General features: G+C 46.7%; 1 protein-coding gene across 1 annotated transcript in view; it reads right to left on the bottom strand.

The window, feature by feature from the left end:
• Positions 1-7,977: 7,977 nt before the first annotated feature.
• LOC135204872 (multidrug resistance-associated protein 1-like) overlaps positions 7,978-24,619 on the bottom strand; it is a 62,899-nt gene continuing 46,257 nt past the window's right edge. The window contains 1 exon segment of the mRNA XM_064235094.1: positions 7,978-8,159. Within this exon segment, the coding sequence (XP_064091164.1) occupies positions 8,048-8,159 (112 nt within the window). The 3' untranslated portion in view covers positions 7,978-8,047.

Consider the following 24,619-nt stretch of genomic DNA (forward strand, 5'->3'; position numbering starts at 1 on the left):
TTGTCGTTTCATTAATCAACATAAACCATTTCTGCAAGTAGAGTAAGAGCTCATATTTGATACATAGAAAATCTCCTACTATTTGATGCACTACATTACATGACTCACCTAACAAAGGCTTATCACCGTTAAAAGGCTATTTCAGACTAGCCACCTCTGACCCCGTTTTCTATTTTCACAGCGCTTGTAAAACACGCAAGTATCTAATGCCAGCTGAAAGTCTATGATGTTAAGAAGACTTTCAATATTATAGAAAATGTGATATCAGTCCCTTTCGTTTTTTTTTTTATGGTGTTTTTACATTGCATGGAACCAGTGGTTATTCAGCAACGGGACCAACGGCTTTACGTGACTTCCGAACCACGTCGAGAGTGAACTTCTATCACCAGAAATGACAATTTGTCCAAAATTGCATTTTTCCTAACTATACAAACCTGAGGTCCTTTTACAATAGGAAGGTACTAGCGGCAGCTGGATAGTCGTAAGCTTTCAAACAAGGGGTTCGGTAGTTAACTGCTTGTCGACAGGCGCGCGCGCGCGACTGGGAGGTAAACAAATCACTTTTGCTTTTGGCCCAAGCAAAAACTGCAGAGTGAGGGGTGGCATGAGGTGGGGCTATGTGTAAAAGGACCTCAGGTGTTGTATAGTTAGGAAAAATGCAATTTTGGACAAATTGTCATTTGTTCCGACACGGCATACAAACCTTCGATCCTTTTACAATAGGAAGACTCACTTCTTGGTGGGTGGAATCTGAGTCTTTTGTGAACAGACTGGTGTTCGCCCAACCTTGGAAGCCTCCCTGGTCGTAAGAGCGAGGGAGGGATCCAAGCCCTCTGTCCGATTGATCGGGGTGTGCACCGCAGGATCAATGGTCAGACCTCTGGACCGAGTACTAAGAGAGAGGCAAGCGTATCCTCTTCGTACCAGCAATGTAAGAACTTGTTCCTGTACAGGAGCAAAGATAAAGTCATGGTTTTGACTCTTGTAGGCATCCACTTCCCCCCCTTGTAGAAGGAAGTGGTGGATATTCTGCTCCTATCCCTAGTGAAAGGGATTAGGATGGGGCTCTGTCATATAGCTCACCGGCATCCTAGTCCTTGATCAGCAGGGTAATGACCGTATCCCTCTACCCACAGGTAGAGGGGTAGAAAAAGATAGAAAGAGAAGCCAGTCACTTTCTCATTCACTATCTATTCATACAGTCACACCAGGACTCGATGCTGTTCAGCCTGCTAGGGTCTGGGTTAGCTAGACGACGTGTTGAGCAGCCACCACGGGTCCTAAGGAAACCGATCCAAGGACCTATGGGCAATATCCAAGAGGTATAAGGAAGGTGCCGGTAGTCTGGTTGTACCAGACCCCTGCCTTCCATACCTGCGCCACGGAGAAGTTCTACGAAAGCACAACGAGGGGCCAATACTTCTGACTTCGTGAGCTCTCGGACGGGACGTACGGATGTCGTCACTACCATCAGCCTCATACGCCCTCCTGAAGACCTCACGCAGCCAGGACGAAAGAGTGTTCTTGATACTTCTTTCTTGGTGACCCGTTGCTAACGAAGAGCGTCGACACTCAGGCAGCCCGAGGTGTCGAGTTCTCTTCAGATAGCGCCGTAGCGTCCTCCCAGGACAAAGCAGCATCTCATCCACATCATTATCTGCATGAAGTTCCCGTACTCTCTTCGCCGATGCCAGGTTCAGCAAGAAGAGGGTCTTGTGAGTTCCCTGGGTTGGCAAGACCTTTGGAGGCTGCTCTTAAGCAAGGAGATCTCGAACGAGTTCGAGATGTCCAATCCCGTCAGTTTCAGGACGAGCGTCAAGGCGGGCTCTGTATCCTTTGACTGTGGGAACTTAGAGGAGCTTCCTCGGCGAAGAAAAACGAGGAAAACCGCTACCTGCTGAAGAGTGGCTCTGAGAGGAGTAGGCCCCGTCTACGACACCAACCAGAAGACGGCCGACTTCCCTGGTACACAGCTGCAGAGGACTGACGGACGTTTCCAGCCATCTCTGTTGCTGCGCTACGAAAAAAGCTTCTCGTTCGCAAGAGATGGTGGATAACAGCCAGCCGTGAAGACGTAGGGACTGGACTGCTCGGTGGTACCGCTCGACGTGTGGCTGGGCGGAGAGTTGTGCCAATGGGAATTTCTCTCGGTTCTCTTGCGAGAGAAGCCAGCAGGTCCGGATACCAAATGGCCGAATGTGGCCATTTGGGAGCCATCAGGATCATCCTGAGATTCGGGATGACCAGTGCTCGAACTGATCACCTTGCGAATCAGGCTGAACGGGGGAAAGGCATAGGCGAAGAGGTCGTCCCACGGGTGTTGAAGAGCGTCCTCTGCAGCTGCCCATGGATCGGCACGGCCGAGAAGAACACCTGGAGCTTCCATGTTGTGCCGGATGGCGAAACAGATCCTCGACTGGTCGCCGCCACAGGTCGAAGAGCCTTTCCGCCACATCCTGGTGTAGAGACCATTCGGTCCCTATCACCTGATCCCGACGGCTGAGCGTGTCTGCTACTACATTCCTTCCCTGGAATGTAGCGTGCCGACAGCTCATTGAGTGCGCCTCGGCCCACTCGTGCACCTGCCGAGTCAACTGATACAACTGGGAGAGACACTAGGCCCCCCCTGTTTGTTGACGTAAGCCACCACCGTGGTGTTGACGTACATCAACACCACTGAGTGTCCCATCAAGCGGTCCTGGAACTCTTGGAGAGCGAGGAACGTGCCTTGAGTTTCAGTACATTGATGTGAAGGTGCTTGTCGTTCTCGTACCACACTCCTGAAAGTCCGCAAACTCTTCCATGGTGTGCGCCCCATCCCTCGGTCGATGCGTCTGAGAGCAGCTGCATGTCCCGGGGGGAGAGAGTGCGCAGAGGCACTCCTCTTAAGGGGTTCCTGTCGTCCAGTCACCCGGCTAGGTTTCCTGCCTCACCTCCTGTGTCCGTGACAATGGAAAGCTTGGGGGATCCGTCGCCTGTGACCAAAACTCTCCTCAGTCTCCTGAAGAGACCGCAGGTGAAGACGCCCGTTAGGGACTGGCTTCCCGAGTGACGACAGGTGTCCGATCACGACTGGCCATCGCTGAGCTACCTGTTCCTGCCGAGACAGGAACCTGGTTGGCTGCCTCCCTGAATCTGCTGATCCGCGAGTCTGCGGGGAAGACTCGCCCTGCTTACCGTGTCGATCCGCATACCCAGGTACTTCATCCTCTGCTTGTGCCTCGAGATCGGACTTTCGAAGTTCAGAACGATCCCCAGATCGCGACAGAACTCGAGCAGTCGATCCCTGTCCTGTAGCAACTGCGAGCGGTAGCTCGCAAGGACTAAACCAATCGTCGAGATACACCATCAGACTATCCCGTGCGAATGGGCCCAAGCAGACCACCAGAGTAACACTCGCGTGAACACCTGTGGGGCGGTTGTTTGAGAGACCGAAGCAACGTGCTGAGCTGGTACACCGTCCCGTCGAGGATGAAAGCGGAGGTACTTTCTGGAGGACTGATGAATGGGATTTGTAAATACGCATCCTCAAGTCCACTGAAAGCATGTAATCGTTCTCCCTGATAGAGTCGAGCATCGTGAACCGGGTCTGGCGAACCAACCGGTTCAGGGGAGAGAGATCTATCACCGGGCGCCAGGCCTCTCGTAGACTTTTCCACCAAGGAAGAGTCGGCTGTAAAAGCCCAGGTGACTGATCCGTGCCGATTTCTACAGCTCTCTTGCTCAGCATGGTCTGATCTCCTGTCTCAATGCTACGTTCTTTCGATGCCCCCTGGAACGTACGGCCTGCGTTGGGGACCGGGTGGAGTGAGGGGAGGGGTGACCGAGATTCGAAGGTTAATAGATCTCCCGAAGGACACTCCTACAATTCCAGGTCTCGGCGCGTGGCGCTGCCAAGTTGCCCAAGGCTGGCCAGGCACCCCCCCACTTCCGGCAGCAGGTGAGGGGGAACGCCGTCCTTCCACTGTGAACGTCGTCTGGTGGGTTAATCGACACTTGACAGGAGAGAGCCGATACCGCTCCGACTCATTCCAGTCCTCGTCGAGGTCGAACCTCAGGAGGACCGAAGGGGTATTTAAATACGGTGTCGAAGACACGTAGAAACGCCTCTGTCGCAGTAGAGGAGGTGAAGTAGCTTGTTCGACCGTCCAGAACTGAGAGAGCCGTTCTTGTCCGGAGACGAGAGACTACCTGGTTCAACCCAGTCGGCAAGCTCCGATCGCGGCAGACCCACGTCGATTTGGGTTCCCTCTCGGGCCCCAAAACGACTCGAGCCGAGACGTGGCTCTGCTTGGTGGGAGCGGTGATCCTTCCCGAGATCATTGTGCTGACGATCAGCGCCGTAACCTCGACAAAGTCCCTCTGGATCTCGGGAAGTCACAGCATCTTGCAGAGTGGGAACCGTTAAGCCCTTCGAACAAGAGCATTTCCGAGAACCTTCCTCCTAAGAAGGGGGAACAGCGACACCCTCTCGGTCTTCCCCATCCACTTGCGCATACGTCCTGGCCGGTACCAGAAACCGTGCCTGGCACGTAGGGCGTTGTGGTGGGATCATGAGGGCGCAACCCCTCACGATCACTCCTCAATACCTCGCTCCTCCGGTCGTAACCCGAGGAGGTTGAAGGTACGGGAGAGCAGACCTGACGCTCCCTCATTGCTCGCTGGCAGCACCAGCAGGCTTTGAGGGCCTGCAGGCGATCGTTCAACCCGCGGTGGCGATCGAGCTGCAGGCCTGTCGAACCGTCTCTGTGGGAGAACGGCTGGACTGAGCACAGCGGCCCCGATCTCGAGTATCAGAAGAGCTGGTGCTGGTTGCCGTACCCGGTCGCTTCCTGTGAGAGCGACGGTCAGGCGACCTGCAGGCTCCACTGTCACAGTGAGACGGTGCTTGTCCTCACGGCACGTCACGTCGCTGGTTCCAGCCGTGGCTGGCACCGGCGAACGGGAGGACCTCTTCCCAGCCTCAGCCCGTGGTCGGTCGTGGGACCGTCACGTCCCCGGGTAGCCAGCTGTTCGCCGCGAGAGTGAGAGCTGGTCTGGTGATAGTCGCATAAGCGGCTGTCACCAGTCTTCCGCCCCGTGCCGTGAACCTGACGCTGAGCGGACTCAGAGGTCTGGTTCCTGGCTGCACGGTCGCTGTAGGCGACCGTTACACTCGGTACCTCCCGCGAACGATGAGGCCGAGACGGACCTGATGCAGTGGCAGAACCACTGACACCAGGCGAGGAAGTACCGGTGTGTTAGCCGGTACCCCTCTGGTCCCACGTAGTCGTCTTCCTTGCGGAAGAAGAGACGGGCCCCGCTCCCGAAGGAGCAGGAGGACCAGCGGAAGGAACCCTCCGTCCCACCGAGGTGAGACGGGGTCCCGAGAAGCTCCCGAGGGGAGGACTTCTTAGGAGGGAGGAGGCAAACCTTCTTCTCCTCGGCTGTGAAGCCTTAGAAGTCGAAGGGGAAGAGGCGGCAGCCGACGACGATGAAGAAGATGAAGACGACGACGACGACACCTTCCTCCTCTTCTTCGTCAGCTTCCTCAGGACAGACGTAAGATCTGTTATCCAGGGCGGAGCCGGGGCTGCTGTAGCCGAAGCCACAGGGCCCGGACGCACCTGTACAGACAGACCAAAGTCTGGGGTAGTACCACCACGAACAGGGACGACATCAGCAGGTATGGGCATCTCAGAAACAGCAGGCACAGCCAGCACAGCATCGGTAGGGACAGCCAGCGCAGCAGCAACGGCAGGGACAGCCAGAGCAGCAACGACAGGGACAGCCAGCGCAGCAACTGCATGGACAGTCAGCCCAGAATCGGCAGGTACGGCAGGCCAGCCACCGGAAACACAGGAAGTGGAGCAGCAGCCAGCAACATCCTGGTACTGGCGGCAGGTCCAGGGGCGAGCTCTAGGGCAGCGGAAGTGTGGTTCGCTGCAGCGCGGCAAACCACGAGCGGCGGCGGCACGCCCCCCTCTCGGTACGGCGAACGGCACTTCCACAGGCGGTGTAGGCAAGACTGTCACCACGTGAGGCGAGTACACCAGTGAGGAGGGACGTGTCACCTGGTTGCGTGGTCACTACTCCATGGGTGACCGCAGTAGGCCCAGAATAGAACCGCAGCCCCTGGACACTAGCACGCCCTGCAAATGGAAGGACGCCCATACCTCACCAAGGTCCACCCTCGTGGCAGTAGCACCTGCGGAAATAACAGTAGTAGCGATTAGTGGGGGGGAAGTCCCCTCGCGCGGGGGGGTGAGCCCTCTCCGAACGAGTGGAAGACCCCTAATACAATTGTACATCGGGCACCGAGCGCCCCTCCCCCGCGCGCTACGGATCGGGCGAGGAGAAGAACGCCGATAACCTCCCCCCCCCCAAGGGGAAGGGCCATGTGGGAGTTGAGCGGGGGGGGGGTTTCTCGTTCCCCACCCCGCACAGTACCATGTACCCAACAACAATATAAGAGCCCGAGAGCAATCGTGCATCGGCCCGAATGCAAGGGCATAAGGATCAATTCCCTGACTGAGCGGGAACTTGAACCAAATAAATATTGATGCAATCAAAAATAAGGGATAAAATGAAAATGCATCTTGCATACGATTCACTTCACAATGAATAAGGGCTCGGATCGAGCGCATTTGCGCCCTAGGTACCGAGCGCAAGGGTGAAAGGATCAATTTCCTTACCTTTATGGATCAAGGTTTCTGGAAACTTGATCCATAATGAATTGATGCAATCAAAAAATATATGAAAATGAAAAGACTACTGCGCTTGCGATTTCACTTCATACAATAAAAAGGGGAAGGCTCAATTCCGGGAATAGCAGAAACATTGATCCCAGTAAACAATGCAATCTCAATAAAAAATGAAAATGAAAAAGAACTGCACTTGCGATTTCACTTCATTCAAAATAAAAAGGGGGAAGGATCAATTTCCGGGTAACGCTCGGAAACTGATCCAAAATGAGTATTGCTACAATCAAAATAATATATGAAATGAAAAAGAATACTGTACTTGCGATTCCACTTCCATACTAAATAAGTTTCCGTGTCCGAGCGGCATTCGTTCGGCAACGGGCATACAGGTCAAAAAAAATATAAATGAAAAGAGCACTTACTTACGATTTTCATCTACACATTTCCAACCCAATCTACGCTCGGAGCGAGTGCTCCCCGCCCTCGGCACCGAGCATACACAATACGAGGATCATTTCTGGGAAAATGAATTCCTGCACTTACGCCCCTTCAGTCCCGGCACTCGGGTAATTCGGAGGGTGGTGACACAAGATCCTTAATTCACAAAGAATTCAATGAAATGATTGTACTTACAATTCAGTTTCACTAGATAATTAGAAAAAGAAAAACAACAAATCATGCGAAAGCAAACGACGATTGAAGCGGGCAGAGAGCGATGATACACGTCCACACGCCAGCAGGCCGAAAGCAAAATGTCGGTTTGTTTACCTCCCAGTCGCGCGGCGCGCGCCCCTGTCGGACAAGCAGTTTAACTACGAACCCCTTGTTCGAAAGCTTACGACCTTATCCAGCTGCCGCTAGTACCTTCCTATTGTAAAAGGGACCGAAGGTTTGTATGCCGTGTCGGAACAAATACACATTTCTCACTCCTCAATGAAATGGCCGAGAATCGAACAACGACCAACCTAAGTGCGAAGCTAATACCATACCACCCACAACACCGCTGAGGCGCTTATGATACAGACATCAGTCCCCACGCACCGATTTCATTCTCCTATGAAATGGTAATTTTAATTTGGATTGCAAGGGGATGTTCATTTTTGTCAGACTATGTTCTGTACTCTATATTTGACTTGGCTTGTCTCTAAAAAAAATTATATTCTAAACTAGTTTAAACATAGCAACCTGTGTTTCTAGATTCTCAAAGGGCCTGCAACAAAGGTTTTGTTCTTAAAAGAACAGTATTTATTGGGACAATGTTAATTTAAACACTAATTTTGAAAGAAAATCATGAGATATCTAACCATTTTATTCATCTATAAATAACATGACTTTAAAACAGATCAAAATCTATCGATCAATGTTCAGATCATCCCTGCATCTTTGACCATCTTGTAAAACAAGGAATCCACACTTTTCAAGAGGGCTGACGGAGAGTCAAACTCAGCGATCTGGCCTTGATCCAGCACCATCACCCTAAAAGTGTAGAAAGACATGATTAAAATGGATGAGAATATTTCATGTATCTAAACTTACATGAGCACAATGGACAAACTCGAAGATATTCTACACATTTCATAAAGTACAACACACGGCTTTTACGTAGGTCAATGGGAAAGCCATCGAGACACTGTTCTTTGACTTCTTTAGAATTTGGAGATGAAAATCCAAAGATAGTAAATATGACAGACCAAGTCAAGAGCATCAGAAGTAAACTGAAGAAGCAGACTACAGCACAGGGAATGAAAAGCCAGGTATAGCCAGAGGTTCTGTGCCAGTAGTACACTAGCTGTCACTAGTATTAGCATAATAGATTCTGACTGCATGTCTTGGATGGACAGGTCGTCTGTTAAAAAAAAGAAAGAAAAAAAAAAGCAAATGACAGATGACAGGCATCAAATGAATTTCCCAAAAACACCAAAATTAATGTCCGCTGTTGAACTATGTAATGTGGGCAATAAAAACAAGAGCTGAGGGCCTTTCAGCCATTCAGTATTTCCTATACCAAGGTGAGAGCTGCAGTTCTGAAAATGTATGTATATGCTATTAAAAATAGTCTCTTTTGCAAGATTATGACATCAAGTGAAGTCAGGGATACAGTTTGGAGAGGGTTCAAAAGTAGAATACGTCCATAAATGATAAACTATTTAAAGAGAAAAAGGTAGCAAAAACAAGTACCTATAAATTTTGACTTAACAACTAAGGAAAGATCAATCCACAAACCAAACAAAAGAAAGCACATGAGAATAAAATATTCATAAAAATGAAACAAAAAATATGCACTATTTTAGGATGACACTTTATACTCTCTGCAACTTGCAAGCATTGGAACCTCCAAAATTTTATACTGCAGGGAATGAAAGATCCCTGGGAGCGTTACACCGCAATATGTAACGTAAGAGACACGCATAGTTCTTGGCAACAGTCTAAATCTTAATTAGAATGAACGATCAAGACGGCAGAATTCCTTAATAATAGCATCAAGATATTCGAGTATTCGTAAACAGGAATGTCCATTATCGGGGAATATTTTACATCTAGACTATGAACAGCTTTTCCAGGCACTAGACTCCACTGATTAAACATGTAAAATAACATAGTTTTGCATAAAAACCACTGTCGTTTTCTATGTACACAGACTATAATATTTTTTAAAAAAGGGGACACAATGCAGGCCCAGTAAAGGACAAACTAATCACAAAAGAGGAACGTATACCAATTAAATTCATGAAAGTCAATCAGTCAATTTAATGAAGACAAAGTATAGAGTATGTTTTTCTAATGAATTACATACACTGTAAGTAAGAGAAAGCATAAAGAAACGTATTGCTTGAGTCCTATAACAAAGGCTAATACGAAATTATGGTTGTGAAAAACACTGAACATGACAAGTGTGTAATACTACATGGTTTTCAGATATTTACTATAAATTCACTGATGAAACCAGCTGCTTTTAATGAAAAAAAAACTCAAATTATATAATCACAAAAATCTTGGGTGTTTTACTTCTTAGCAATGATTATGACCAGCTCAAATGAAATTGGAGTCATTTAAGTTAAATGTAAAGAAATAAAATCAAAACCTGATGAATACTGAAAGCAAAAGTAATTAAATCCAGCTCTTATTTCTATGTCTCAAACCATTTAAGGTGTGTCTGGTTGCAAGGTCAAATTGCTAATTGTGTACATATAAATATTCAGTATTAAAAGTGAAATACCTTACAAAGCACTTAATTACATTACTCAGGGTAATTCCGTCATTAAGTGGGTCTTTGACGACCAATGAATTCTCAAACTACCACCACAGTTGTCATGAACTCGTATGAACCTCACTATTCTGCGAATGATCATCGTGGAGTTTACTTTCATAAAAATGAGAATACAATTGATGATTTCTTCTTGATGTTTTGTTAGGTCACATGTGGAGGGAAATTTTAAATATTGAACGAGATATTTGAAACAGTTAGTTTGACTTAGTTTGACTTCAACAACATGTTTCACACCCTCACTAATATCGCTGCGTCGCCGCCCACAGACACACAGCATTATCGGTGAGGGTGTGAAATTGACATTAAATAATGTTCTACCATGAACAAAAGTATGATCGCAGCAAACGCCTGCAGCAGCCACACCTGAATGGAACAAAGGTTGACGATTATGGTTAATAAGGACTTACTATGATTTTCACCTTTGCTATTTTTATTATTCTGTTACTATACGATTTTTCTATATATTTAACAACTTAATTCACTGGTAATATAAACTATTATTCTTATATCATTAATATTAGAAAATATGAGCATTAACATCCAATATCTCGACCATTCACGTTTGTCGTTACAAGACAAACAGGCATCATTGCTGTGTTACCAGACCATTTTCATGAAACATAAGGGGATGTGGTAAAGGAACACTTTAAGGCAACTGTATGTAGTACGTACGCTCAGAATGGTCCAGTTAGAGAGCTAAGAAAGAGGAATGAAGTGATCTTCGGACAGCTTATAAACTTTCTGAAAAACATATCAATGTTATTATAGGTATGCAACGAATGAAAGTTAAACTTGCCGTGCAACTGCTGTCCAAAAGTACTTTTAAATCTTTTTGATCACTTCGACAATCACGGGTATTTGAAGAGAAGGGCTGGAAAATTACAAGCCATTTCATTCGGCTTGTTGATGGATAGTTTGATCCATTTTATTCTCGACTGCCAACAGATAGAAAATCATCAAGAAATGCTTACGTGACTAAATCTGTAAATGCAAGACAAAATCTTTCAAGACATGAATAGAACTGCTAGAGAAATGAAAGTGAAGAAAAGTCTAACTTGCTGAAAATGGCAAAATAAAAACTTGGCATGACGTATACTCTAAATTACAGACTAAATCAGGCACTTTTTTGGTTCCAAAAGTCAAATGGTAGCGTACGATCAGCACCCATCACCAGTTGCCTTTAAACATCATCTCAGAGCCCACCTTTCAGGAAAAGACAGCACACTTTTAAGCTCAAAGAGCAACGTTTAAAACTGCAACAGTGAAAATGTAACATCCACTTCATTTTCCCACGTCCCTGACAAGCAAGAAGCATCATTCGAAGACGAAGGAAATTCCCTTCAGAAAGAACCCAGTATATCAGCAATTTTATTTTGCTTACCAGTATTTAATAAGGATGATCAAAGTGATGACTTCAAAGCCCAGGAAGTTGAAGAACAAACATGGGAAGATGCCATAGAAGAAGAAGAAGAATAGGGTTTGCGATATGTTGGCAGGTTCATTGCTCTAAAGTTTCCACAACTGGAACATTTAGGAGCAAAAGTAACAAAGGAAGATGACAAAGATTGGTGCCATAAGTTTTAGTGAGGGGAAACTAATGAAACCTAGTGTTTCTTGATCATTTGAAATGTATGGATAAGATGTTTGATTCTCACCATGGGAGGAAAATGTTTTAACAGCCTAAAAAGGAACGATAATTAAATTAACATATATAATTAGCAGTCACATCCAATTAACTTCAGAATTTGAAATATTTTGTTCCATGCCGTACAGTTTTTAGAATTTGAGATTTGAACACACATTAGTAGTGCCAGAAACTCGGTGCATAGATTGAAAAAGTTAGCGACATAGATATATACACTGGAACCTTGACATACAAATTTAATTTGTTCCGTTACCATCGTCGTATATCAAAACAGTTGTATCTCAAAGCATTTTTTCCCATTTAAAATAATGTAATATGTATTAATCCGTTCTATTGCTATGAAACCACACCAAAACACAGCTAAATTACATCTACTATACACAATTTATACACAAATAAATGAGTAATAACACACATACTAATGATAAAATAACATAGTAATGTGATAAATGATAATAAATGTTAATAAAATCAATAAAAAAAGAAAGTAATTTTACTTACCACAACGGAAGATGACGTGAGGCCAGCAGGGGGAGGAGGTATGGAGGGGTGGCAGGGAACGATTTGTTCTCTTTTTATTACGTACGTACACTAATAACTACGTAATAAACACAAATGAAATAACATTGCTAAACTATTTTTTATTTATTTTTTTTAATCAGTTCGTAGTTTAGAAATAATGGTGATGCCTTTGGAAGGTTGCAGCTTCTTTATAGCTTCCTTCTGCTTGATGATCGTGGATATTGTAGAAGGATTTCGACCATACTCGTTTGCCAAATCGATGATACGAACGCCATGTTCATGCTTTGCTATCATTGCATGTTTTGCTTCCATTGAAATAATTTTCTTGGGTTTTTTCTTATCAGCTTTGGGACCCATGGTTAATAATAAAATAGACAAAATAACACGAAAAATAGCCACAAATACAACCAACAACACAACGACGTGTTAACGATTCAGCACCTACAAACAAACAGACTGAACGCCACTTATCGGTCGCCTACACAACTATCACTCATCGCAAAATCGTATCTCAAATATTTTGTTGTATATCAAAGCATATATTTTCGCAAATTTTCTATTGTATCTCAAAACATTCGTATATTAGGGCAATCGTATGTCAAGGTTCCAGTGCATGTGCAAAATGTGATTTTATGTAGATTTGTTAAATGTGTAATTTAGAAATGATATTGTTAAGATACAATAAAGTTTTGTACATACTTACCTGGCAGATATATACTTAGCTATAGACTCGGTCGTCCCGACAGAATTTCAAAACTCGCGGCACACGCGACAGGTAGGTCAGGTGATCCCCACCATTCCCGCCGCTGGGTGGCGGTGGGGTTCTGGAACTATTCCCGTTTTCTAAGCCATAATTTCTCTTCCACCTGTCTCCTGAGGGGAGGCTGGGTGGGGGGCCATTAATCGTATATATCTGCCAGGTAAGTATGTACAAACTTTATGTATCTTAACAATATCATTTTTGTACAAGTAACTTACCCAGCAGATATATACTTAGCTGATTGGCACCTTTGGTGGCGGGCAAGAGACAGCTAAAAACAAAATAATATTTAAACTAAATACATTAAAAAACAGGAAAAAACAACCTATGTTCTTGGATAACATAATCCATAGTTCCTACCTTATTGGGCTGAAGACTTCATGACTACTGTCGATGAGTCTGCTTGCCTCAAGAGTTTCAACGAGGAATGAACCTATGGTTGAATAACTCTTTGGATCGTGTCAATGGGGGCTAGCCCGCTTACGCGACAGAGCCTATACTGGATCGTACCAATGGGGGCTGACCCACTTACATGGTAGAGCCTTGACCTTTTGTCATATCAATGGAGACTCGCCCTCTTACATGACAGAGTTAAGGTTATTAAACAAATCACAAAGAGCACTGAAGCAATCCCGATCACCTGACCATGTTAGTCTTGTTACAATCTATGAATGTAAGAGGGTCCCTATTCCCTCTGACAATAAACAATAAAAACAACCACCAATAAACAGTAATTTAAGCCTTAAATAAACTAAATAGGAAGGATTAGCCTCAGCCCCTTACTCCAGCACTGAATTCGCCGAAACATACGCTCCCAGAGCAAAGCACTTTTCGTACGAAATTTTAACATCTCTTAGGTAATTCGAGGCGAACACCGAATTACATCTCCAAAATGTCGACTCTATAAGAGCCTGAAGCGACCATGTTTTGTGAAATGCCATCGACGTAGCTATGGCTCTCACTTCATGAGCTCTCACTCTGAGAACCTTGAAATGCTCTTCTTCGCATTAGGTGAGCTTCCCTTATTACATCTTTTATGAAGAATGTAAGGGCGTTCTTAGAAATCGCTCTTTTCGGATCTCTTACAGAGCACCAAAGACTTTCTTCTACTACTTTCAGCAACTTCTTCTTCTCCAGGTAGAACTTGAGTGCCCTGACTGGACACAAAGTCCTTTCTAGTTCTCTCCCTGTTAATGAAGATATTCCTTTTATCTCAAAGCTTCTTGGCCAAGGCTTTGAGGGATTTTCATTTTTCGCTAGAAAAAATGGTCGAAAGGAGCAAATCGCTGAATCTTTCTTAAACCCCACTTTACCTTCCAAAGCTTGCAACTCGCTCACTCTCTTGGCTGTTGCTAACGCAAAAAGGAATAAAGACTTTCTTGTTAAGTCCCTAAAACGAAGCTGCGTGAGACGGTACAAAATTTTTCCGACATTAGGAACTTGAGGACCACATCCAAGTCCAGCTAGGCTTCTTGATTACATGTTCTTTCGTGGTCTCAAAAGACCTTATAAGGTCATGAAGATCTTTATTGTTTGTCAGATCTATTCCTCTATGTCGAAAAACTGAGGCCAGCATACTTCTGTAACCCTTCACTGTTGAAACTGCCAGGTTACAGTCTTTTCTCAAATATAGGAGAAAAATCTGCGATTTCAGTTACAGAGGTACTGGAGGAGGATATCTTTTCTTTTCCTTACACCATCTTCTAAACAACTCCCACTTCAAACTGATATACTTTAGAAGTGGAGACTCTTCTGGCTCTTGCAATAGCCTTCGCCACTTCTCGTGAAAAGCCCCTTGCTCTGACAAGTCCTTCGACAGTCTGAAGGCGGTCAGACTTAGAGCGGGGAGTTTTTTTGTTTTTGTGAAACCTGTCGAATGTGGGGTTGTTTGAGAAGATCGTTCCTTAGTGGAAGCGATCTTGGAAAATCCACTAACCACTCCAGCACCTCTGTGAAACCAATCGAGAGCCGGCCAAAAGGGAGCGATGAGGGTCATTCTTGTTCCTTCCGAGCAAGCGAACTTCCTCAACACTTCTCCTACTATCTTGAAAGGAGGGAAGGCGTATGCGTCCAAGCCCGTCCAATCTAGCAGAAAGCTGTCTACTGCTACTGCTTGAGGATCGAGATCGGGGAGCAATAGGTTTCTAATCTGTGATTCTTGGTGGTCGCGAACAGGTCTATATTGGGCCTTCCCCACAGATGCCAAAGTTGTTGCAAATCTGAGGATTGAGAGTCCATTCCGTGGGTAGGACTTGTTCTTTTCTGTCTTAACAGATCTGCACGGACATTTTTCTCTCCCTGCACAAACCTTGTGAGGAGAGAGATCTTCCTTTCCTGTGCCAAATCAGCAGATCCTTTGCTGATTCGTACAGGGAAAAGGAATGCGTCCCCCCTTGCTTCTTTATATAAGCGAGGGCTGTTGTGTTGTCCGAGTGAATCTGAATCCCCAGACCTGAGACCTGTTCCTCGAAATGAACCAAAGCTAGATGAATGGCTGTTAGCTCTTCTTGTTGATGTGCCAGGACACTTGTTCTCCTTCCCAAATGCCTGACACTTCTTGCGAACTAGGGTCGCTACCCCACCTGAATCTGAGGCGTCTGCAAACAACGCTAGGCGCGGGTTCTGTAAGCGAAGGGAGATTCCTTTGCTTAGTTTCTGTGGATCTAACCACCAATGGATATTCTCCTTGATCCGTTCGAGATTGGAAAAGTCTCTCCCAGATTGTTGGACTTCCAATCCCACTTCTCCTTCAGATAAAATTGAAGGGGTCGTAGGTGAAGTCTTCCTAAGGAAACGAACTGTTCCATCGAGGAGAGGGGTCCCCAGCAAGCTCATCCATTCCCTGCGGAACAATGTTCTTTCCTTAAGAAGACTGACACCTTTTCTAGGCAGCGTTCTCTCCATACTGCGAAGGATTACGCTAGAAAATCCCGAGAATCCATCTGAATCCCCAGATAGACAATACTTTGCTGGGGAGTCAGCATGGATTTCTCGTGATTTACTAAAAGTCCTAAGGACTTTGTCAAACTTTAGAGTAACTAAAAGGTCCTCCAGACATTTTTTTCTCCGATTGGGCTCTTATTAGCCAATCGTCCAGATATAACGAGATCCTGATCCTTACCAGATGTAGCCAATAAGCTACATTCTTCATGATGTCCGTAAAGACTTGAGGGCAGTCGAAAGTCCGAAGCACATCGCTCGGAACTGGAACACTTTCCCTTGGAACATGAACCTCAGATACTTCCTTGCTGCCGGATGAATTGGCACATGGAAATACGCATCCTGAAGGTCAGGGACACCATCCAGTCCCCTGGACGAAGAGCAGATAGAACAGAGGAAGACGTCTCCATTGAAAATTTCTTCTTCAAGACAAAGAAATTCAGGGCACTGACGTCTAGAACTGGTCTCCATCCCCCCGATGCTTTCGGTACAGGAATAGCCGATTGTAGAATCCTGGAGACTGGAGATCTTGAACCAGTTCTACCGCTTCCTTGGAAATCATCTGTTCCACTGCTTGCAACATAGCAAGCTTTCGGACCGGATCCGAGTATTCTCGGCGGGTCAAACTCCCTTGGAGTTGTCGTCAAGGGAGGATTCTCCCTGAAGGGGATCAAGTATCCTTTTTCAGGATAGAGAGGGACCAGGAGTCCGCTCCCTTCTGCGCCCAGACTTTGGCAAAGTGGAGTAGCCTGGCGCCTACTTTCGTCTGGAGGACTTGCTGTTCATCTAGACTTCCGAAGGACCTTCTAGATGGTCTACTCTTTCTCTCTGGTCTTCGACCTCTAAGAGGGGCGTCTAGAGAGGAGCCCCTCGAAAGGGCCCCGGGCTGAACAAAAGAGGGTCTCTCTTTCTTCTCTATCGGCACTGCCGGCCTAAACTTCTTGGCTGTAGCGTGAGGAGATCTTGAGTTGCCTTCTCCGTAAGAGATTTCGAAACCTCTCTAACCGTCTCTGTGGAAAGGGAAAAAGGTGCGGGGATAAAGGGAAGCAAAAAGAAGAGATGTCTTTGCAAGGGGTTGATCTGCTCTTGCTAAAGAAAGAGCTAAAGACAGATCTCTTCTTCAATACTCCCTCCCGTTCCAAAAAGATGGGCAACTTCCACAGAACCGTCCATGACTGCTCTGTCCAGGCAAGCCAGGACGCTCGAAAGTTTCCTCCATGGTACAAAGTCCGTTGTCCTGAGCTCTCTTCGCTAATGCTCCGTAAAGCCCAGTCCATAAAGTTGAAGACTTCTAGGGTTTTTAAAGAGGCCCTTTAGAAGGTGGTCCAGCTCACACATGCCCCAAGTCGCATTAGCAGACAGCAACGACTTCCTCCTAGCAGAGTCCACTAAGGAAGCAAAATCCGCATCCGCGGAAGAAGAAGGCAGACCTAAACCCCATCGCTCTTGGTCTCGTACCACCTTCCTGGTTTGCCTGTTAACTTGGAAGGAGGGCAGGAAAAAAACTGTCTTGCCCGCTTCCCTTCTGGAAGTCAACCACTCTGAAAAAGTTTTCAATGCCTGTTTTCATACAAAGAGCGGGGCGCATCTTAACGAAGGAAGACGATTTGAGAGCTTTAGTGCTGGACATCAACGATCCTGGTGAAGGAGGGTCCACCGCAGGATGAAGGGAGTCTCCGAACTCCTTTAGCAGCAAAGAGAAAGTCTCTTGTAGTCCGAAACTGCTATCAATTTACAGGCTCTTCGTCTTCCGATACCTGGGTCCAACTGATCTACAGAAGGAGATCGTTTTTGAGTGATCTTGGCTCTTCCCGGAGAAGAACTCCTTTCCCGAGAAGGGGAGCGCGGAACATTAGAACTCCCTATACGAAGAGTGAGGCTCCTGTCTGTCGGCAAACACTCTTGTGCCTACTAGACTCTTGTTGTCTAGGTTCGTCGGGTTCGTGGCGCTTGCTAGGCTCCTGGCGTCCTGATTCAGGGCGCTTGAAAAGATCCCCGCGTCCTGATTCCTGACGCTTAACAGGCTCTTGGCGCCTAACACTTGACGCCTAACGTACTCCTGGGGCGTCCTGTTTTCTGGCGTCCTAACTCCTGGCGCCCTGACTCCTGACGGCCCCCTGACTCCTGGCGCCCTGACTCCTGGCGCCCTGACTCCTGGCGCCCTGACTCATGGCGGTCCTGGCTCATAGCGTCCTGATTCCTGCCTTCTAGCAGAATCCTGACGTCCTGAATCAGAGTTCTAAGAGGCTCTTGACGTCCTTTCTTGCGTCTTGCTGCCTCTTTTGCGCCTGTCTGGTTCCTGGTCCTGAAGACCCAAGGATCCTGATACCTAAATCAGTTTCCCGGTTCCTGCACCTAAACCGATCGAGACTTTTCTGCTCGATGCGCTGTGTCTAAAGAGGGCGCTTCGGGAAGACAGCCTATAGGGCGAAAGGGGCTCTTCTCTCAGGAGAAACAACTCCTATCCGACGAGTCCTCTCGACGAAGGCGATAAACGTCCTGGAGATCGTGAGAGTTCTCTCTATACGAAGAAGGACGCTTAGCGGAACTCTTAAAACAGGGGAGAGACATCTTCCTCCTTGTAGCCAGTCCTTAGCAAAAGAGCCTACGAGCGAAGCTAATTGCTTCTTGCAGATTAACCAAAAACTTCTTGGTCGGATCCTGAAGAGCAGGCTCCTCTTGTCTAGTCTTCTTAGGTCCCGAAGGCCAATCCTCGGGAAAAACGCTCTGGGCTGGAGTCAGCAGCGTCTCCTTTAGGAGCCTTCCAGGCTCTCTTCAAAGGGCTCGCGAACGGGAGGCCGAAACTCCATCCTCGTCTAGGAGAGGAAGAGTCTGAGGCCGAAAAACACTCCTTTAGGCACGCCTTTTTCTGCGGCAATCCGAGGCAGCCCCTGGGACTTAACAACAGGATCTGCCGAAGGGACGCCTGACCGTTGGGGATGTTTCTGCATCCTCCCTGCGGCTTTCGACATTCCTCCTCCCCTGGTCCTGGGAGTTTGGGAAGAGGGTCTAGGCCTAGGAGCAATGAGGAACGGTCAGACGCCCCCTCCACTGCACTGGGGACACTGCACAAGTTCACTATCACCACTCTTACCTTGGTTTAGAGCTCGTAGCTGAGCTTTGTTGAAGTTTTTCTTAATTGAAGCTTTTACATTTTCCCCTCTCTGACGAAGAATCTTTGGATTCAGAAAGGGAGAAGCAAGCTGAGGCTAAGGGAAAATTGTTAGATGGAGAGTAATTTCTGTTCTAAGGAGCAAGATCTACTAGATGACCTAGCTGAAGCCTTCCTCATCTATTCTCTCTCAAGCTTCCTAACATATGATGACAATTCCTTCCATTCAAGCTCCGTAAGGTTCTCGCATTCCACACAGGTGTTAATAAAGAACATTCATTCTCCCTGCATTTTTAGCGCAAATACTATGCGGATCCAATGCCGATTTAGGCAGCCTAACCTACAGTCTTCCCTACTGCAAACTCTAAACATAGGTTGAAGCCTTAGCGTCAGACATCGTGAAAAGAGTAGTCAAAACAAAGTCGAAAAAACAGTCCACAATAAGCGTATGCCAAGCCAGAGAAAAAAAAGAATAGTCACCAAAAAACCCAATCCAAATTCTCGGCAAAACGAGTTGAAATCCAAGATGGGAGGAACGAACAATAGGTGTTGCCGTTTAAAACCGACAGAGAAAATTATGGCTTAGAAAACGGGAATAGTTTCAGACCCCGCCCACCCAGCGGCGGGAATGGATCACCTGACCTACCTGTCGCGTGTGCGCGAGTTTTGAAATTCTGTCGGGACGACCGAGTCTATAGCTAAGTATATATCTGCTGGGTAAGTTACTTGTACAAAAATATATTTATATTATAGTTTAGAAGTTCTTTTAGAAACTTTGCTCATGATTATTTAATATATTAAAATATAGTTTTTATTCTGATTATTATTTTCCTTCGGAAACAGATAATAGTATTTAATAACGGGTAAAAAGAAGAAAGCAAAGGTAGGTTTTCTATAATTTTAATGTTCTAATGATCTCTCTTATGATTATTCTTCTTAACATAGTAGAATGAAGAACCTTCATCTGACTATTAATTTAATTATCAAATAGCTTAGAGTATTTAGAAAAATAAAAAAAGAGAAAGTAAAGGCAGGATTGCTATAGGTTAAGGGGGCCCGACTGTGGTTATTGTGACGTCACGCACCTAGACGTTTAATCCTGTACACCAGTTTAAGCTGCGCATGACAAGACCTTATATTCTCTAGACCTTGGGTGAACTAGACCGTCTCACTCGGCACACTGAACACTGGCTCAATAAGACTATTTTTTTTTTGTATTGCCTTTGACTGTTTTCATACTATATAATTACATTAAATTTATGAGAAAATGACAATTTGTCGAAAATGCATTTTTCCTAAATATACAAACCTGAGGTCCTTTAACAATAGGAAGGTAACTAGCGGCAGCTGGGACGGTCGTAAGCTTCGCGAACAAGGGGAGAACGGTAGTTAACTGCTTGTCCGATCGTGCGCGCGCCCGCGCACGAGAGGTGAAGAATCACTTTTGCTTTAGGCCATGCAAAAAGTTGCAGAGTGAGGGGGTGGCATGAGGTGGGACTATATGTAAAAGGACCTCAGGTTTGTATAGTTAGGAAAAATGCAATTTTCGACAAATTGTCATTTGTTCCGATACGTAATACAAACCCTCGGTCCTTTAACAATAGGAAGACTCACTTCTTGGTGGGAGGAATCTGAGTCTTTTTTGGTGAACAGACTGGTGTTCGTCCAACCCTGGAGTGCCTCCCTGGTCGTAAGAGCAAGGGAGGGATCCAAACCTCTGTCCGATTGATCGGGGTGTGCACCGCAGGATCAATGGTCAGACCTCTGGGCCAAGTACTAAGAGAGAGGCAGCGTATCTCTTCGTACCAGCAAGCAAGAACTTGTTCCTGTTTGCAAGAGACAATCATAAAATGATGAGTTTGTCTCAATTGGCATCCACTTCCTCCCCCTTGTTGGAGGAAGTGGTGGATATTTACTCCTATCCCTACTGAAAGGGATAGGATGGTGCTCTATTGAGTAGCTCACCTGATCATCGTCCTTACCCAGCAGGGTGACGACCGTGTCCCTCTACCCAAAGGTAGAGGGAAGAAAAAGATGGGAAGAGGAGCCAGTCACACTCTCATTCCTCATCCATTCTTACGGTCACACCAGGACTCGATGCTGTTCAGCCTGCGAGGGTCTGGGTTAACTACACAACGTGTTGAGCAAACCACCACGGTTCCCAAGGAAAAAGATCCAAGGAACTGTGGGCAATATCCTGAAGGTAGAAGGAGGTGCATGCGGTCCGGTTGGACCAGGCGCCTGCCTTCATTACCTGCGCCACGGAGAAGTTCTTGCGGAACGCGAGAGAATGATGAAGAGGCGTCCCACACTCATCCTGGGTGTCGAGTTTCTTCAGACAGCTCCGTCGCACCTTCACAGGACAAAGCAGCATAGCCTTCGTATCGGAGGCGGTGACGTCCATTAGGGAGGGTATTGTGAAGGACTCGAACCAATCGTCAGTTACCGAAGGGTTCTGAGTCTTCGCTACGAAGATCGGTACGAAATCGAGCGTCACAAATCCCCATCCCTTTGTGCTTGACTTCTCAAGAGAAGTCATGCAGTTACCTAAGACGAAAAGAAGGGAATAGTCGTATGACCTATCCCTCTTCTCGACTTTGTTATGTACAGTACTCATACTGACAAGCTATTAAGACGAAGTAATGATTGCTCTGGAACAACCGAACTAAGTCCACAGCATAGTTCGTAACTGACTCGGACGCTCTGACAGCTGCCGACTGACTAGGTTCGGAATCAGTAGAGGCAAGTTGTCCAAAGCATCCGGGTAAGTCACGTGACCTTCGCCCTTTAAAGAGTTATGCTGAGAGACCAAAACAAATAAAATATTTGTTAGTCACCGATGCCGGACGGCGCGGCGATGATTCCTCTTAATGCATAAGCTCAAAAGGCGAAAGTCAATTGCCTTCAAAAGACCGAGGTCCCTGATGGCAAGAAAATCTCATAGACGTTGAATCTCAGCTTAAGGAGAAACAACACTATGTGACGTTGAAGACGAAGGTAGGCAATGAATGCAACCTACGTCTTCCAGCTGAATCGAGAGAAGGAATCTCAAGATTCTAAACCTGTGCTTACAAATGACTGAAAACGCTCAACGCCATTTCATTTGCTGTCCGTTGTGCAATGAAAGCGGGGCGTTCTTCAGTAATGAAACACAGGGGAGAGCCGCTTGAAGAACTGCTTCTCATGGGCTGAACGTTTGGAAGTAGAGCTGGCAGGTGTGGGAGTAGGCGATGTCTTTCAATAACATCTGCTAATCCGGAAGTGAACAATGAACAATTGTACACCTCCGAATACAAGATATTTTGAGGACAAACTCAGATTCCGCAAAAATCATTCGCATTATCGGGATACGATGCAGCAAGAGACTATTACAGAATTCTGTTACCGTGCGGTAAACAGAAAGATGAGAGTCGAATAGATATCTCTGTTTAAAAATTCTCGCAATACGAAGACGATGAATACTAGCGTTTCTCAGCAGTAGATGGTCATTCATGTATGCGAGAATCCCCGTTAATCAGAGACTTAAGTCCGTGATTGTTGGGCAGAGATACGGTTGTTATTCAATCAAAGCAGGGTGAGAAAGAAACATAAACAACCGTCTATCTCAAAGCGGCAGCTGATACTGAAATGCCTCGGGCAATTTCAATACGCAGTAGCTGTCGCTGACTCGTCATCCTGAGTTGCCAAGTAATCCTTTATTTTCCACGAAGGAATGCGTTCGGCTAGAACCACCGAGCATAAAAGATATGCTCGAGCAATTATATTTAAGCGAAAACGAATTTCGGTAAATATAAAAGCTAAAATGGGTGTTGTTGTGACAACACCATAAGTATATAAAATTGAAACTGGAAACTGGGTGGGAGGTTGCAGGCAACCCGGGTTTGCAGTTCAATTAGAATACTTTTCGTCTAAGTCGCAATCCGTAGAATAACCAGGATATGCGCCTACCCCTCGGACCATTCAACTGCTTAGCAGAATCATGTCGCGAGGTTAATATACGTAGTATATTTGTAGGATTCTGAACAACGATCTCCATCCTAAATTCTTTCCTCAAGAAAAACAAAATAAGGATTGGAGATCGACCACCTTCGTTCTCTATTAAGAGAGTGAAGGAGAAGTCTTCCTCGAAGGAAAGCTTCAATGGTGAACAGAATACTAAGACGATAGTTCCAGCCAAAACTGGATATTCCCGTCCGTTCTTCTCTATTCCAGTTGGTCGCCTACTGTGAGATAGTCTTCTTTCAGCAGCAGTCTTCTTCCTAATGCTAGAAATTCCAGGAATTCGAGCATAGGCGAGGTTCCCGATTATCGTGTAAACATATCGGGGAGGGATTCTCGTCTCGCTCAACTTTGGACCGTGGTCTCGCCTAAGTGTTTGGAGATCGTAAGAAAACTCTAAACACTCTGAATGCGCTAGAAATTCCGTTAGAATTCTAAGCAGTCTGCGAAACCCCCACCGAATTCGTCAAACGATATCGGCTGGTGTCCTCTCGATTTCCCGTAGAAAATCGAAATCGAGAATGGGGCAGGATCCCTCCTCAACGACCGGGGCTTACGTCAGGTAGGACCCGAAGGATCCCCCTGGTAGCGCAGTCCCCAACGTGGGATCCTACAGAGAAATCTCTGTAGGATCCTTCCCTTTCCCTCGTAGCCGTAAGGAGAGAGGGAATGGGGGAGGAATTGGATACTCGCTCGCCTCCAGTGGAACTAGCAGTTGGAGAAGAGTAGGAGCAGCCATCGCCTTGCGGCGATGGCCTCTCAGAGTCTGGGAAAACGTACTCGCAGGAGAAAACGTTTTTCCCGAGGAGGGTTACGAACTCTCACTGTAGGTAAGGGTCTGCCGCCACTGTGAACGTCGTCTGGGTGGGGCTGATCGACACCTGACAGGAGAGAGCCGATACTGTCCTCCGACTCATTCCAGTCCTCGTCGAGGTCGAAACCTCTCAGGAGGACCGAAGGAAGGTATTTAAATACGGTGTCCGAAGACACGTAGAAACGCCGCTGTCGCAGTAGAGGAGGTGGAAGTAGCTTGATCGACCGGCCAGAACTGAGAGAGCCTTCTTGTCCGGAGACGAGAGACTCTGGTTCAAGACAGAATCGGTAAGCTCGATCGCGGCATACCCACCGTCGGTTGGGTTCCTCTCGGGCCCAAAACGACTCGAGCAGAGACATGGGCTCTGCTGGTGGGAGAGCGGCGATCCTTCCCCCCGGTCGTTGTGCTGACGAATCAGTGCAATAACCTGGGTAAAGTTACTCTGAATCTCGGAAGTTACAGCGTCTTGAGGAGTAGGACCGTCCAGTCCCTCCAACAAGAGCAGCTCCCAGGACCCTCCTCCTTCAGAAGAAGGACCAGCAACAGATCCCTGACGGTTGCCTCCAATCACTTGCGCGTACGTCCTGGTTGGTCCTAAGACCAACCTGGCACGTGCGGCGTCGTGACGGGATCGTGAGCGGCGCAAACTCTCACGATCACTCCTATATACCTAGCTCTTCCGTAGGCGTATGCCGAGGAAGTTGAAGGTATCGGAGAGACAGAACTGACGCTACCCCCTCTCCCCCTGACGGTCGCCTCAATCACTTGCGCGTACGTCCTGGTTGGTCCTAAGACCATACGTGGCACGTGCGGCGTCGTGACGGGATCGTGAGCGGCGCACCTCTCACGATCACTCCTAGCTACCTCGCTCTTCCC

Source organism: Macrobrachium nipponense, chromosome 47, assembly GCF_015104395.2.
Source record: "Macrobrachium nipponense isolate FS-2020 chromosome 47, ASM1510439v2, whole genome shotgun sequence".
NCBI lineage: Eukaryota > Metazoa > Arthropoda > Malacostraca > Decapoda > Palaemonidae > Macrobrachium > Macrobrachium nipponense.